Raw genomic sequence first — 16,682 nt, forward strand, 5'->3', positions numbered from 1 at the left:
TTATTTTATTTTATTTTATTTTATTTTATTTTATTTTATTTTATTTTTTATTTTTGAGAGAGGGGCTGACAGAGCTCGAGCAAGGGAGGGGCAGAGAGAGAGGGAGACACAGAATCCAAAGCAGGCTCCAGGCTCTGAGCTGTCGGCACAGAGCCCGACGTGGGGCTCGAACTAACAAGCCGTGAGATCATGACCCGAGCCGAAGTCAGACACTTAACCGACTGAGCCCCCCAGGCACCTTTTATTATCCTTGTTTTAAACGTAATTTAATTACATATCTATGTAACTTAATTTTTAGTAATGGCTGTGTTTTACAACTGGTCTGCAACAGAATTCTAAGAGTTTTTTTTTAAGTAGGCCTCACGCCTAGTGTGGAGCAAGCACAGGGCGTGACCTCTCGACCCTGAGATGAGGACCCGAGCTGAGATCAAGAGTCGGATGCTTAACCGACTGAGCCACCCAGGTGCCCCTCTAACAACTGTTTGATAACTGGCTGTCCAGAGCCAGGACAGGCCAGCTCCGGCTCACCACTGCCCCAAGGCTCCAGGAGACCCTGGGATTGCGGGGACCACCTGATGACACGGGCCAGAGGGAGGCAGCCGTGGAGGTGCTGCTGGCTTATTTCCGCGTTTTCTCTCGGAACGTGTGGGAGGAACCCAGGAAGGCATCTTCAGGCAGACTGCCACCAAGGTTCACTTAAATTCAGCTGTGTCCCCGTCTCCTTTCTTCCTTATCTGTGTGGAGACTCACAGGTTGAGGGCTTCATGAGAGGAACAGAAAGGGGGAAAGCAGGAAAGGCTTCGCTGCAGAGGGAACAGCGCCAAAGCTCTGGAGGGGACGGGACAGGGAGGAGTGGAGGCTGAAACCCTCGGCCCCTCTGGCCATCCGCTCTCATCCTTGGGCTAGAGGAAGCAGAGTGGGTGGGGCACAGACACCTTTCCTTGGTCCAACCAGCATAACTAGTAGTAGGCTCGGGCAGAGCTCCCCTACCCGCCCGGCTCCCACTGTCCCCCCCCCCCCGGGAGTTCGTGACTCAACCCACCCCCCACCCCCCACCCCGGGGAGAAGAGTGCCCTGAGCGGGGGTGGCGGGCAGAGCCAGGATCCGAAAGGGGATCGGGGTGATGGAGGAAACACAGGATTACCAAATCATCCAAATAAAGTGCCCATCGGGGCAGAAGAGAGGGCGTTTCCCCATGTGGGCCCCTCTGCCCGTGCCGGCAACGGGAGGGGGTAGCAAGCTTCCCCAGAGCCTGCCACCTGGGCCCTCCGTGCCATCAGCGCCTCCCAGACGCTGTCCTCAGCTTCCTTGACACTCCGCTCAGGGAGGATTCTTTTCTGTTCTAATTCTTTCATTCTTTTTTCTATTTTCTGTTTCTCTAGCAGCTCATTGTTGTGAGTTACCTCCTTGAATTGGAGAGGACACATGGTTCCTACACCTTCGTAACCTGCCAGTCTCATCCACCAAGGCCGTGAGCTCTGTATCTGTAAGATGCGCGTGCTTTTTCGCTCCGTTTAGCTGTTCAGCCTGCACGTCTGCAAATCCCTCTGTCCGTTGAGAGCCACAACCGGCTGAGCTCAGCGAAGGCCTTCGTCGACGCCAGATCCGTGGCGCTGCCTTCTTGGCATCCTCTGTGCCGGTGTCACATCCGGATTCTGAAAGCCCCTTGGCATTCGGTTTTCATCAAACAAACCATGTCTGCCCTCCAGCCCTGCTCCTTTGGGACAGCACAGTCCAGGGACCCTGGCCACCCGTGAAGACCCTGCAGGCTTCAGTCACCTACTGCAGGGATCCCAACGGTGTCTGTGTGCCCACCCTGTGTGTCGGGGCCTGCTGAGGGCACGGAGAATGAAAACAGGCAAGATGTCCCACTCTTGGGACATTTACCTCGTAACGGGAGAGGAAATGCTCTAATATGTCAACAGCAGGCACCCACAGAGAGAACAGGAAATCATCAAAGACGCGGCTTGGGGACATGGCCCAGGACTGCGGGAAAGGGTGTCTGAGTGGAAGAGGCCCCAGAACTGCCCAAGCCAGCAAAAGCCGCACACGGGTCAGGGCAGCACAGCATCCAGCCCGCCGTCTGCCAGCAGCTCCCTCACCCAGCGGAGAGCCACGGTCGGCCCAAGTTCTCGCTGGGGCAGCTGTTTCCTGTGGCTTCTGAGCCTTCTGCCACCTTCTCCTTCCACCATCCCGACTCCCCGGCAGAAGCTGGCTCCTCTCCCACACTCTGGATGCCACCGGGCTTGCGGGACGGAAGGCACCCACCTGGCCCACGGCCCCTCCCGGGTGTGGGAGACCGCCCTCCGTGAACGCACGTCACCCACCACAGCAGACAGACCCCAGGGCTCCCAACTGCCCCACAACAGACATGGCCCCGAGGGCTCCCAGCTGGCCATCAGCAAACCCGGGACTCTTCTTTCCACACGCACACCTGGCACCCGAGCCCATCTCTCCTGACGGCCCCTTGAAGACTCACGCTGTGAGTCTTCTCCGAGCTCCTCCGGGCTTCCCTGACTGGGCCGTGAAAGCCTGTGCCCCACGCGGCAGCCACGGTCAGGCCACGGGCCCCTCTCTTCCCAGGGCCTCCCAGTAGCTCCCCATCGGCTCAGGGGAGAAGCCAGGACCCACACGGCCCTAGAGGTCTCGACGACCTAGCCCCTTGCTCTCTGACCTCCCCTCCCCTCCCCAACCCACCGCAGCTGCACACAGGTCTCACGAGCCCACAAACACGCCAAGCGTGGCCTTGCCGAGGGCTTTGCACTGGCGATTCCGGCCCCGGAACACCCTCGTGCCCCGAGAAAACCGCCTGTGCTGGCCTCCCAGGCCCTCACGGCCACCTGGCGTGCAGCCCACCCCGTTCGTGCCCCTGTCCCTCAGGTCAGCCTCCTGTACGTCTTCACATTTGGGACCCCCAGACCCGCACTCGGTGAGGCGCTCACTAAATCTCTGGGATTCACCTCTGAGCAAGTGACCTAATGTTTGGGCAAGATATTTAATGACAGCTTCCATTTCAAATAAAGACTATGCTTTAAAAAATTATGAAGCTCTGGGGTGCCGGGGTGGTTCAGTCAGTTAAGTGTCCAGCTCTTGATTTCAGCTCAGATCATGATCTCACCATCACGGATTCGAGCCCTGAATTGGGCTCTGCACTGACACCGTGGAACCTGCTTGGGACTCTCTCTCTCCCTCTCCCCTCCACCCCTCCCCTGCGTGCATGCTCTCTCTCACAATAAATAAACCTTTAAAAAAGAATCACGAAGCCCTAATCAGCATTTACTGGCTGTATCTTCTATACAACTCCAAGATTAAAATGTTAAAGTGTAGTTTAGTTTAGAGCTGCTTTCTCCCCCAAAGAAAGCCACGTAAAGGGCTATTTCGAGAAAAATTCAACAAACTATTTCAGCGGACACCCACCGCGTGGACGCTCGGAGGTGGGCTGGCTGCAGTGCCAGCCTCCCGAGTCAGGGTCTCGGCAGTGGGGGGTCCCCCACGCAGGCACACACGATGTGCAGCCTTGCAGGCGGACAGGCCGTCCAGCGTGAGGCTCCTAGGAAGGGCCCCCAGGGGACAGCCCGCCCTTGCCCAGGTTGAGGAGGCACACGGTCTCCATCCCAGGCACCGTTTCCACCCGCTCTGGAGGCCCGGAAGGAAGACACCCCAAGCCTCGAGCACCAAGCACACTGGGTTCTTACCTCCAAGGTGGGAGCCCCTCCCCCGTTTATGGGCAGTGGAGCTCAGGTCCATCTGGCCAAGGGCCAGCCAGGCAGCGGTGCCAAGCCGGGATGGGGGCCCGGCCCGGCTGAGCCTGGGGTGGACAGCACTCTGTCCTGCTTCCAGGAGGAGTGCACGTGAGCCTGCAGACCCTGTGCGGGTGGGGGGCTCTCGGTGGGGCCACGTCACCCCTGTGGGGTCCCCACTTAGCAGGCAGGGTGGGGCTGGGAGCCCTGCTACTCTCAGGCGCTTGGCCCGTAAAGAACAGGCCAAGGACTTCCCATGTCTCCAGCCTCCTCACAGGAGCCGCCTACGTTGCCTGAGCCCACACCCTAATCCCAATCGCTCAAGACCACGCACTGGTTCAAGACGCACAGTATTTCCCAGCTGCTGTGGACCCTCCTCGGAGTTCTCCCCACCAACAGCACAGCCCTTGCAGGGGCTAAGTCCAGGCCCAGCCTGCAGACAGGGCTGCCCGGCCCATCCAGGCATTATGTATTTAAATACGTTACTTCGGTATATAGCAACCCAGGCCTTCCTAAAGAAGGAAGAAAGATACACAACCTAACCTTACGCCTTAAAGAGCTAGAAAAAGAGCAGCAAATTAAACCCCAAACCAGCAGAAGACAGGAAATAATAAAGGTTAGAGCAGAAATCAATGCTATCTAAACCCCCCAAAAAAACAAAAAAACAAACAAACAAAAAAAAAACCCAGAAGAACAGATCAATGAAACCAGAAGCTGGTTCTTTGAAAGAATTAACAAAATTGATAAATCCCTAGCCAGTTTGATCAAAAAGGGAAAGGACCCAAATACATAAAATCAAGAATGAAAGAGGAGAGATCACAACCAACACAGCAGAAATAAATACATTACTTCGTGGGGCACCTGGGGGGCTCAGTCACTTGGGTGTCAGACTTCGGCTCAGGTCGTGATCTCACGGTTCGTGAGTTCGAGCCCCAAGATGGGCTCTGTGCTGACAGCTCAGAGCCTAGAGCCTGCTTCGGATTCTGTGTCTCCCTCTCTCTCTGCCCCGTCCCTACTCATGCTCTGTGTGTGTGTGTGTGTGTGTGTGTGTGTGTGTGTGTGTCTCAAAAATAAAAGAACATTTGAAAAAATAAACAAATACATTACTTCGTTGTAAACTGGTTGTCTCCTAGGTCTCTTCAATACTACAGCAAAGACGTCGTGCTGGGTTTTGATCATTGTCTGAGTAGACGGGTTACGTTACCGCTGAACACATTTCAGGAGAGAAGAGACTTACAAAATCTTTCTCATGGGAAGGGTATGCTGGGTCTGGACGGACGAGAACCACCAAGCAGGTGCCCAGGCGTGTGCTGGTGCAGACAGGTGTGGTGAGAGGAGGGAGGCAGGGGTGGCCAAACAGCAGCCCCACACCTTGTCCCAGCGACATGCCAGGGGCAGAGGGTCCACGTCCTGTCCCTCAGAACCTGTGCACCGGACCTCATCTGGATAAGGGTGTTTGCACATGTAATTAGACCAAGGATCTAGAGACGAAATCATCCTGGATTCGGGGGGATGACAGGGGTCCTTACAAGAGAAGCAGAGGGACACCTCAGACACAGACACACATGGGGAGAAGCCACGTGAGGATGGAGCCGGAGACCCACGGAAGCCGTCACAACCCAGGGATGCCCGGGGCCACCAGGAGCTGGACAAGGCAGGAAGGAGCCTGCGCCAGGGCCTCTGGAGGGAGCACGGCCCTGCCCATGCCTTGATCAGACAGACTACATCCTGTTGTAAACCACCCAGTGGGTGGCTGTTAGGGCAGCTGCAGGGACCGGCACACCCCCCTCAGAGCAGCCAGGGGACACTGCTTTTATTCGCAGATGTCACATACCACCAATAAACCTCTATGAATTTTGTTCTCAGAACACTTTAAAACCACAATACAGCTTTTCTTCAGTGTAAGAAAGGCTACGTGGGGGCACCTGCGTGGCTTAGGTGGTTAAGTGTCCAACTTTAGCTCAGGTCATGATCTCACGGTCCGTAAGTTCGAGGCCCACGTCGGGCTCTGTGCTGACAGCTCAGAGCCTGGAGCCTGCTTCGGATTCTGTGTCCCCCTCTCTCTCTGCCCCTTCCCCTGTTTGTGCTCCGTCTCTCTCTCTCAAAAAGTAAAAAATAAAATAAAATAAAATAAATAATAAAAATTTAAAAAAAAAGAAGGCATATGTGACAGTCACCCCGTGGTCCTCTACCCGGAGCTCAGTGCTGTCTTATCTCCTCTCACTGCTAGCACACACCGCCGTCCTCCTGAGGGACACGGTGTGCACAGACCCTCACTCACCTCGGACCGTTCGAAGCCAGTCCACATTTGAAGCCTCCAGCACCTCTGGGTCTGTGATGACCCTGCCGGGGACGATGCGTTCAAAGGCTGCCAGGTCTTCCCCAGACACCACGGAGAATGGCAGCCGCTTCACAGGGTAACGCTCCCGGGTCAGCATCACCTCCGGGGCCCGGGGGGACGTGGAAAAGCCACTTCTGTAGACCCGGGGGCTGGTGGCCGTGGCTCCCCACGGGCTGCCCAGCCTGGGGATCCTGGACGTCCCTGCCCATGTCCTGTGCTGCACAGAGGCTCCCAGAGTGCACGCCGCCTGCCGCCAGAAGCGCCACCCAGGCTGCACCAGATGGGGTGCCATCGCCCTTGCCCTACAAAAGCAAGGGATGGGACCTGTGACTCTGAAACACTAGGACCTGGGAAGAGGCAAGCACCTGCCCGGAGAGGAGCCCGAGGCGTCCAAGTCCGGGCCAGGTCCAGGAACAGACCTGCTGTCCAGGGGGGAGGCGGTCCGAGAGCAGGGGCGCTGCCCTCGATTCTGACCCGGGCTGTTTTCCTGCAGGACCCCCCTCTCGGGAATGCCCTGAGTTGCACACCTGGCTGGGAGCCAGATGCGCCACCCTCTGACAGTCTGACATTTGCCGTCACAAAGCTGTCTTTTAGCCCCTCGCCCTTCAGGACTAAACCAGGCCTGAAGACACGAAAAGGGGTGGAAGCCACTGAGTACAACTGACAATGGTTGGAATGGTACGTTTTATGTCGTACGTGTACGTTACCAAGTGTAAAAAGTGTAGCAAAGGAAAGGGCGGGGTAAGGAAGCTTCTCCGGCTGCCCGCCGAGCTGCAGGCGACTTTCGACGTGTACAGGGAGCCCCCAGACCTACCCAGGCGAGGGGACAGGGGACGGGGACGCGCCCCTCTTCTGGAGCTCAGACAACCTGAACCGGCGCGCGTGCCAGCGCTGCCCGCGGGGTTCACCAGCGCTGCGCGACCTGGGGAAAATGAGCGCGCCTCTCCGAGCCTCCCCGCGGCACGCGCGCCACCGCCAGGGGCCGAAGAACGAGAGCGCGGGCTCGAGCCGCGGCCGGGAGTCGGGCCCGCGCGCCCACGTGACGGCACGTAACCCGGCGGGCTCGCACTCGAGAACGGCCTCGGCGCGCGACGCCCCCAGCCCGCCGCCCCGACTCGCGGCCCTTCAGCCACAGACCCCCGGCGGCCGCGCGCACGCACTCACGTCCGCGTCCCCGTCCCGCCGCTGCCGCCACCGCCGCCGCAGGCCTTGCGCCGCCAGAGCCACGGCCGACTGAGCCTGCGCACCGGCGTCCCTCCGATCCCGCCCTGGGCCCCGCCCCCGCGTCTTCTAGGCCCCGCCTCCCGCGAGACGGGCGCCCTCAAGCCCTGCCCCCAGGCCTGCGGTGCGCCGGGTTGCGTGCCCGGGTCCTCTGCGCATCGCGGGCAGAAGGCTTTGAACCGCGTTCGGCACGCCTTGCGGGGCTCCCCCCACACCCTCCCGCCCCTTCCCAAGGCCAGGTCCTACCGTGGCCCGCCCTGACTGTCCCTTCTCTCTTCCTACTGCAGGGCACCCTCCAGAAAACTCTGCCCTCCGCCAGGGGTCTCTAGTTCCCCCTCAGGGAACTCTGCCCCTCCCAGGGATCTCTGGTTTCCCCCCAGGGAACTCTGCCCCCCCCCCCCCAGGGGTCTCTGGCTCCCCCCAGGGAACTCTGCCCCCCATCAGGGGGCCCCCCCCCCCGCAACTCTGATCCCAAGTCCCTGCACCCCCCACCCCCCCCCCCAGGGAACTCTGGCTCCCAAGCGCCCAACGCCCTGCCCCTACCCCACCTCCAGCCAGAGGGCAGACACTTCTGCAAGTTGGGCACGCATTACAGGCAGAACCCAAGAAGCTCAGAAAGCTGCCTGCGCACACACAGCCTGAACATTTTCCTGAACAAAGGCCCAGGCCTGGGACTCAAGTGAGGCGACCTCGGAGGGACCGCACTGGGGCTGGGGGACCGGAAAACCACACCCAGGCAGGGAAGTGGTGGCAGTCTGGCCTGGCGGCTGCCTGTTACAACCCCTCCAGGTTTCTGCCTGCCACCCAGCTCTGACATGCCCTTTGACCACTGGTCTGTGGGGCCTGTTAGGCCAGGGCACCTGAGAAAGACAATGGCAGAGGGAGGGAGGAAGAGGAAGCTCCTGGCCTGATGGATACTCCCTGCAGCATCACCCCAGCAGCCTGGCGCCAGGTCCCAGCCTCACCAATTCCCTCAGGGGTGGCCAGGCCAGCTGAGAAAGACCCTGTCCTGGGACAGGAGTCCCGGCTCCACGGGGCACCCCTTCCCAAACATCTTACCCGCCAGCCGAGCAGCCCGCCCTCCTCAGGGCTCTGAGTCCTAATCAGTGCCCCTCCTCCAAGCTGCCAACCCCAGAAACCCCCAGACTTAAGAGTGGTAGCCGCCTCCTGCAACCATCGTCCCGTCACCGTCACTAAAGTGGCTTCTGCCTTCCTGACACAGTACCTGGTACCAGGGTGGGGCTCATCCCCCACGCACCCCCCGGCTCCCAGCCATCCTACCGAGGCATCTCCACTGGTTGTCGGGCTCATCCAATTCCATATGCCGATGGCAGAGCAGACGGCGGCATGTTCTGGGGAAGGGTAAGATAACGAAGACGTCTGGCCCACGTGGCTGTAGGGCGGGTGTTCACAGAACCGTAAGGTGCACAGCTGGCTTTGCCACATAGAGTGGATCCTGGTGGCCTTACAAACTGGCAGAGAACAAGCACTTGCCAGGTCAGTGACGGCATGCCACGCGCCGAGACGGCAGCGGCAGCAATGCCGCATCTGGGTGCACCACCTGTGTCTTCAACCAACCATACTCCTTACAACCTGCCCGCCTCCTTACAGGTGTGCTAAGTACACCACCACTGCACCCTCTCATCGAGGATGCACCCTGCCTTTGGATTGCCGTCCTGACCAGGGAGATGACGTCCCAGAGACTTCCACCTGCCCGTCCCTACCATGACGGCCCTTGCTCCAAGGTCCGTGTGGAATCCGTGTGGGAATCCTGCCGGTTCTCAAGTCTCTTTGCATGGCACGTTCAGGTCCTGGGACGATAACCACAGGGATCTGTGGACCCGCTCAGACAAATGTCACCACTTGATCAAGGTAGCCCTCCTGGACCTCTGAGACTTAGTAACAATTCAGAGCCAGTGAAGATTACCACCCCCACCCAAAAACACTGGTGTTCCCTTTTCCTAGGCGGTCACCACAACAGGTGGCTGCAGGTTCCTTTAGGAGTGCCCAAAGGAAATCCATGCACGTGGCAGCATTCCAGGCCCTTCCTCCAGAATCTCCTGCTCCCCTCAAGCAAGGACTCTGGGTGTGCTGAGAGGCTGTGCCTCTCCATCATGGTGACCAAGCTGGGTTTCGGTGCCCTGACCATTAACTCTCCTCAAGGAAATGTCCTAAGAACTATTTAGTTCCCAAAGGGGTCTTGACATCTATGCAGATCTCAAGGGCAAGCCTTCTGTTCCAGAGAAAGTGCTTTATGCTTCTATGAAATAGCCACTCCAAGTATTCTACACTGACATTTCTTGTGAGCTTAGGGATCAGCTTCTGACACCACGTAACAGCTGAGGCCCAGGGTCCTGCCCAGGCCCGTGGCCAGGGAAACTCCTCTGCTCCCATTCACTGCCCGTCCCTTTAAAATTCTACGGAGGGGTGCCTGGGTGGCTCAGTCGGTTGAGCGTCCAGCTTTGGCTCATGTCATGATCTCATAGTTCGTGAGCTCGAGCCCTGCATCAGGCTCTGCATTGACAGCAGGGACTAGGGACTCTGCTTGGGATTCTCTCTTTCTCTCTCTATCTCTCTCTCTGCCCCCCTCCCCCCATTTGTGTTACCTGTCTAAAAAAAAAAAAAAAAAAAAAATTCCACGGAGAATACACTTACCATCTCTGGCCACAACGTAGAAGTTTTCACATTTCCTGGAATGACTCATCCTCAAACATTTATTCCAAAAAATACTTTATTTATTAAACAATATATCCATAATCTATAACATGATCCAAAAATACAGATATACATCTTTACATTATTTAATAAAAAGATTTACAATATTATCTTTCCTTTACAAAGGGAACATAGATAATTCCTTGAAAATAAAATGTAACATTCATGTTAAAGCTGCATCATCTTTTTGGATGAAATGTGGTCAAAGTGAACACCACAAAATACATTTGTAGAAAGAAAGAAACTTCATAGACTTCTCTCCTGAATGAGAACGTTTTTCTTAGGCTTCCTGTTTTAAAATTCCTCTCAGCACAGGTAGCGAAGACCAGCCACGGCTCACTAGCAATTGAGGAAAACCTTCAGTCACCAAGGCCCATGATTAAGTGTCTATTCCGGCTCCGGCCACATGGGGGTGGGGGCGGGGGGGGGGGGGGTGTTGTTCGGACAGCGTGACAGCTCGAAGCCTTCCTTGCCAACGGCTGCCAGCCACAAGTCGTGAGGCAGAGAGCCACGCGGCCGCCCAGGGACAGGACTGGCACCCAGCTGCCCAGTGTCGTCCGCAGCCCAGCAAACCGCCAGCTGCCCAGTGTCCCCAGGCAGCCCAGCAAACCGCCAGCATTCCTGTGGCTGTGTCTTCAGCATTTGCTGCCCTGGGCAGACTCGAAGCCACCAGGCTCCCGTGACCCTGGCCAGTCCCATTTCATATCCACTCGCCCAGGGCCCCAGCCTGTGCAGTGGGGACGGTCACCCCAGCCAGCAGCTCCACCAGCGCAGCCACAGATGGGGGGGGTGGGGGGAAGGTTGGGGTTCAGTTTATAAGTGCAGCATGTGTCCTCCTGTGGGAAAATGAGAGGCTGTCTGTCGAGCTGCTGACTGATAATCTAGCACTGAGAATGAGGAACGTGCAGATTCTCCTCAAACAAGGTACTCCTTCCCTTACACGGAAACCCCGCGGCCGCGGAGGGCCCACACCCTTGGCTCAGATACAGCTCCAAGAGGGACCGCAGGGCCCAGCCTGGACCCCCTCAACCCAAGAAACAGGGCTCTGCAGCCCCCTCTGGGTCCGATCCAGCGCCTGGGAGGCAGACGGGGTCTGGTAGGAATCACCCCAGGATGAAGGCGGCTGGCCTCAAGCAGTAGTCCTCGGGACCAGGGCCACGCCAGGTGGCAGAACATTCTTCCCCAAGCAAAGCGCTGCTGTCGAGTGTCATTCTGACTTGCAGAGTGTTGTTCACAGTTGGGAAGGACAACCGATCGGTCTTGACCCAAACAGCATTCCAGGGAATCTTCCTAATCCACTCATGTCTTCTGTCTTCTCCAAAGCTAAATGCGTGTTATTTTGGGAGATATCAATGTAACTGACAAAAGTAAACACCAGAAACAGGTAGGCACAGAAACCTAAAGAGAAGAGGTGACAGCAGAGACGCCATCAGACTTTACACGTAAGCTTCATATGGAAGTCGGCCATCTCTCCTGTCATGCTCGAGGCCCCGGAAACCAGGCATCGAGTGTACCCAACCAGCCATCGGCCTATGTCCACGGTCACCCGTCTTTCCACGATGGCAGCGGCCGCGAGTGTTCTGAGAGGCAGTGCAAATATTAAACTAGCTTCCAAAGAATCACCACAAGCTCACTGTACTTACCTACCCTCTCCACAAAAACTGGTAAAAGAGTGAAGCAGACAATTTTCCACAATTTATTCCCCACAATCTTTAAACACCTGTGTTAACAAAAAGCTAAGTTCCTAAATACAGACGAGCCTCGGTTTTGGCTGCAGTGGAGACTGAGGGGCTCGTGAGGGCCGGCGCTCAACCCGAAGCCGCCACCCCTTCTTTCGGAGAAGCAGGAAGGCATCGGTTCTGGGAAAGCCTGTCAGGCCCGGCAACCCCCTACCCTCCCCACGCAGCCCGGGACGCACATGCCGAGCCGACCCCACCTGCAGTCGCCTGGAAGCAAGTCCCGCCACTCGGCCTGCTCCAGGAAGGACACAGGACGGCGTGTCTGCTGTGGGCTGACCCTCCGAGAACCACGGACGCAGGTCCCGGCTGGACACTCACTGCCCTCTGACGTCAAAGCGAACAGTCAGCGCTCATCTAGGGACGACGAGCTGAGCTGGCGCGAGGCGGCCCGTGCACGACACGGCTCCCCGAGATTCTCTACGTGGCATCTCCCGGCCTTGCTGACATACTAGAAACAGGAGGACACGTGCAGTGAACAAGCCATCGGAGGAAGCGGGGCACTGTTCCAGAAGGCCTCCTGATAAAGAGGAGACTCCTGTTCACCTAGGAACTTCCCATCTCGACTCTGCCTCCTGCGTTTCTTCTCATGCCTCCAGGACAGAGACCGGCTCTCCCTTCGGGGCTCCTCGGAGCCCTCTAAGTGGGTGCTGTGGGGTCTCGGGGTCCACAGATGCTCCCAGAAGTCATGCCGCACACCACCACAGACGGACCTCAACCAGAGGTACGCGACTTCCCCCAACCGTTACCAGAACGACGGTTCAAAACTGGTTTGGTGAGCGCAGACTGAAGGGAAAACGCGCTCCGGTTTCCCAGCCTCATTCCAGAACCGCCGCGCCGCAGACTCACGGGTGGCCTCACGTAACCGTGGTCCCCTCGGACGTGAGCTGCTTACCAGTGTGCAACACGGCAGGTTTAAAATCAGCCCGGCCTCGCCAGACCGGACTCGCCTCACGTGCACGCAGACTGCCATCTTCGCAGTCCAGCTTCACAGTAAAACATCAGGGATTCCCAGAGCGACAGCACACCAGCCGTCGGTCAGGCGTCTCACGGGCGGTCACGGCAACGACAGCCCGCCTGCTGATGACGGGCCGTTCACTCCGGCAGGTAAAGCCCTCACGGAGGGAACTGGGAGTCCAGACGAACAAGGCAGCGCACAGTGCGGCGGGGCCCTCCCGCTCCGGGGACAGCCCCACCGTCCCAGGCAGGTCACCGAGACACGGAGGACGCCTTCCAGCAACGCCTCGCCAGCTTCCGGGCGCACGCCTTGTGGGGACAGATGTGCCGCGGTGGCACCGGGACGGTCGGACCACACAGGCTCACACCCGGGCTGCAGAGCGACGGCGGTGCAGCGGGTGGGAAGGTCCCCACCTCACCGGCCCGCGGAAGGCTCGGCCACTCGGTGCACCTGCCGTGCCCGGGGCCGGGCCCCGTACGAGAAGTCTCGAGAATGAAGTCACTGTGGCAAGTCCCTGTGAGATCGCTCCTCGTGCAAACAGGGCTCAGGTGGATTCTTGCTTGTCTCAGGAAATACCCAGACTTACAACTGGCCACTGAGTTGTTAAGTATCATTCAAAACAAGGTAGTTTTAAAATGAAGAGAAAATATTGCAACACGAAGGAAGGAATACATTAACTCGCTCTTCCAGCCCAGGTAGCAGCCTCACTTCCTCCTCCTCCTCTCCTGAACGCACCGCGGACAGAACCTGAGGAGAGAGGCACGGTGATCGGCCCTGTGCGTGAGGAGGCCCACCCCGCCCCCCGGGTCTCCAGGGACGGTGGCCGTGTCACCGAAACCGCACCGGCAGAGAGCACACGGCTCTCCCACCGGACACCCCGGCAAGGGGAGACCCCCAGCAAGTCGCTGTGGCCAGCGTGTGTTTCCAAGGTGACAGAAACGAGTCAACGAGCAAGACTGTCTGTACGAACGAATACGCCTCTTGACCCAGTTTCTTGGCCCTCCCTGTGAGACAACGTGGCCACCGGGGACCAAAGTGGAGGCGACACCCACGGTCACATCGGCAGACCCAGCGCGGCGGAGGATGAACCAGCATGCTCCAGCAGGTGGGGCAGGCCGAGAGGGCCCTGGAACCCGCATGGTTGGCGAGTGCTCCCCGGGGACCCTGGGCAGGCAGGCTCAGCGCCTCAGACACCGGGGGCCGCTCCTGGTCACGCCTGGACCACGGCAGCTGTCAGTGACACCAGGGGACCTCCCAGCTGCTCCCGATGCACATGACTGTGCCCCCACCCCCCGGCCGCCCCATTCCCCAGTGTCCGGTCTGTGCCAGTGAGCGAGCACTGAGCGCGCCCCCGGCCCTGCCCCCGAGGAAGCAAGGCTCCAGCGGCAAATGCACTCACGCAGGCTCGTGCCGCAAGAACAGGTCAGAACAAATCTCACTTAATAGGGAAGAAGCCTGAACACTTTGTGATTCTGGAAAGACCCCAGAGAAACCCTGAGTTAGACAACAGGGGGGAGCCCCACCCTGCCTCCCCGCCTCTGCCCACGGGGCACAGACCCCCTGCCGCTCGACCCTCCCAAGAGGCAAAACCGTCTTCCAATACCCACTGACTCTTCCACCCGGAAGTTCCACCAACAACTCAAACCCACATCGGAACCCGAACCCGAATCACGTGTCCCTGCCCCCCGCCCCAGCAGGAGGCCCGCAGCCCCCCACCCGGGTGCCCATGCCCCAGCTGCAGAGCACAGTCAAGGGCTGCGCGTCACTGCTCAGACTTCCTGAGGCGACCCGGGGCCGGGACGCACATGGGGCCAGGCACCTGAGCACCCCCTCAGCCACTGCCCACTGAGCCCTGGGGACAGCACAGCCTGTCCTTCAGGGGTCTGTCACCACCCCCCATCCACATACACGCGAACACGGAGGACAATCTCCGAGCCTACATTTTAGAACTGAGACCCACTTCACCCACAGGTAAATAAAACCTGCTTTTTCCTTAAATTAACTCTCGGGAACGACACCGAAGCCACCAGCGGGCACACGGACCAGGGACAGAAGCTGCCCCAGCACCCTGCACCCCTCCCCAGGTGAACACAAGCCCCATGGCAGGTCACCGGCCTCACCCAGGTTCGGATTTAATGCTTGTGCTCTTTGTCTTTCCCCAAATCTCCCCGGGAAAGAACTCATTTCACAGTTTCTACCTCAATCAAAAGCTTCCGAAAAGCTGTTCCTTAGAAGCTTAACAAAAATAGGGGAGCACCATGCAAACATCCTGAGAGACCGGACCCAGGCGAGGGGCGCAGATGTCCCTCTACCAGCTCAGCCCCAGGAAGCAGGACCCACGGACTGCCCGTGGCCACAGCCTGGGCCTGGTGGGGGCAGCACTCATGACGCCCCACAGGCAGGGAGAGGCCGAGCAGAGCCCATACTGACCATTTTCCTTTGGGTTTCGTGGTCAGATCCACGCAGGCGAAGTGAAACCACTCGATAGGACACTGCAAGGCAGAGGGGAGAGCTGCAGTTAGGACTCCATGTGCCCCCCCCCCCCCCCCCCCCCCCCCCCCCCCCCCCTGGGTGCGGGGCCCTGCCCGAGGCCCGTGCACGGCGCCCACACTCACGTCCGGGTTGTCACAGCCTATCATCTCCCCGTAGGACACCTGGTGGCACAGGCAGTAGGTGGGCTCATTAGGGTCCACGGGCATGTCCAGCACGTCAGAGGGGTGCACGGACAAGATGGTGTCGGTGAACTCAGACCTGCGGAGAAACCACAGCAGTGAGCAGCAGGTGTGGGGGGAGAACGACCGGCCCCTTCGTACCAGACAAGACGGGGCACAAAGGCACCCCAGAGGGCATGAGGGGACGCACTTACTACCCACTCTGGGGTCGTGAATCCATCCCTGTCTCCTGCCTCCAACCTGTTCCCTGGGCTCCCCGCCCACCCCGCCCCAAGTCCCCCCATCCCCAGCCTCTCAGGGGCCCTCTCCCCTGGGGGCAGGCAAACACCCCTACTCACCAGCCACCAGCTGACGACACCTGAGAATCCTGGACCCCAACCAACCCAGCACACCTGGTGCCAGACCTCCACCCCACTCATGCTCACAGCACCTTCACCCCAAAACCTACAAACCACCAGCTGCCCTTCCCATCCCTGGAGCAGTAGGTCTAGGGAGCCCCTCCAGCCCCCTCCTGCCCACCCCCCAGTGGGGCCGCTTCTGACCATGTGCCGCTGTCAACTGCCCACCCCCCTGAAGCGGGCCTGTCGCCCCCCCACCTTCCGCAGCCCCCCTTGGTCACTAACCAGCGGCCCGGCCAGAGTCCGGCCTGCCTGTGCTCCCCTCTGTGTCAGCTGGGGCCTATCCCCCTCACTCCCCACAACTCCCCCCACCGCCGGCCAGAGTCCGGCCGGCCCGTGCTCCCCTCTGTGTCAGCTGGGGCCTATCCCTCCCACTCCCCACAGCACCCCCGGCCAGGGTCTGGCTGGCCCGTGCCCCGCTCCGTGTCAGCGGCCCACAGCTCTGCAGCCAAGCAGATGTGAGAGCCGGAGCAAGCGTTCACCTGCCTTAGAGCAGGGAGGGCTGGGGGTTCAGGCTTCTACATGTTTCGGCAGCCTTCAAACAAACCTACCAGCTATGGGGCAGTGTAGACGGTGTGCTCCTACTAGCACAGAAAGGCAATCTTCCCTATCTCACCCTGCAGAATCGAGAACACATATGTGACTCAGGTGTATACCTGCTACAGAAACACCTCAAGTTCACACCAGGAACTTGGTGACAGGGATGCCGCGAAGCCGCGGCAGACCACAACGTTTCCACACACCGACAAAGAGTCCGGTTCCCGAAGGCAACCACCGACCCCTTTGTCCCATACTGCCCGTCTAAGGACACTCTGTGCCTCTGCCATCAGATACCCAGGGCCAGCTGTGCATGCCACACTGCCCCCCTGCAGATAGCACTGTCCTCCCTACCGGCCCCCCC

The 16,682-nt window shown here is 59.0% G+C and overlaps 2 protein-coding genes across 6 annotated transcripts in view; both read right to left on the reverse strand.

Annotated features, from left to right (window-relative positions):
- Window positions 1–7,325, reverse strand: part of D2HGDH (D-2-hydroxyglutarate dehydrogenase) — a 26,545-nt gene extending 19,220 nt beyond the window's left edge. Inside the window, exons 1-2 of one of the 2 annotated variants that reach the window (XM_049614492.1) lie at window positions 7,246–7,325; window positions 6,022–6,383 (exon numbers count right to left, since the gene is read on the reverse strand). In XM_049614492.1, coding sequence (XP_049470449.1) covers window positions 6,022–6,373 — 352 coding nt within the window. In that variant the 5' untranslated portion in view covers window positions 6,374–6,383; window positions 7,246–7,325. Of the gene's footprint in view, window positions 1–6,021; window positions 6,384–6,500; window positions 7,173–7,245 lie in introns of those variants that run through there. The other variant, XM_049614493.1, reaches the window with a different exon arrangement.
- Window positions 7,326–11,690: 4,365 nt separating this feature from the next.
- The window catches only part of ING5 (inhibitor of growth family member 5), a 20,776-nt gene continuing 15,784 nt past the window's right edge, over window positions 11,691–16,682 (reverse strand). For all 4 annotated transcript variants that reach the window (XM_049614494.1, XM_049614495.1, XM_049614496.1 and 1 more), the window contains exons 6-8: window positions 15,327–15,462; window positions 15,142–15,203; window positions 11,691–13,458 (exon numbers count right to left, since the gene is read on the reverse strand). In XM_049614494.1, coding sequence (XP_049470451.1) covers window positions 13,416–13,458; window positions 15,142–15,203; window positions 15,327–15,462 — 241 coding nt within the window. In that variant the 3' untranslated portion in view covers window positions 11,691–13,415. The remainder of the gene's footprint in view (window positions 13,459–15,141; window positions 15,204–15,326; window positions 15,463–16,682) is intronic.

Source organism: Panthera uncia, assembly GCF_023721935.1.
Source record: "Panthera uncia isolate 11264 chromosome C1 unlocalized genomic scaffold, Puncia_PCG_1.0 HiC_scaffold_3, whole genome shotgun sequence".
NCBI lineage: Eukaryota > Metazoa > Chordata > Mammalia > Carnivora > Felidae > Panthera > Panthera uncia.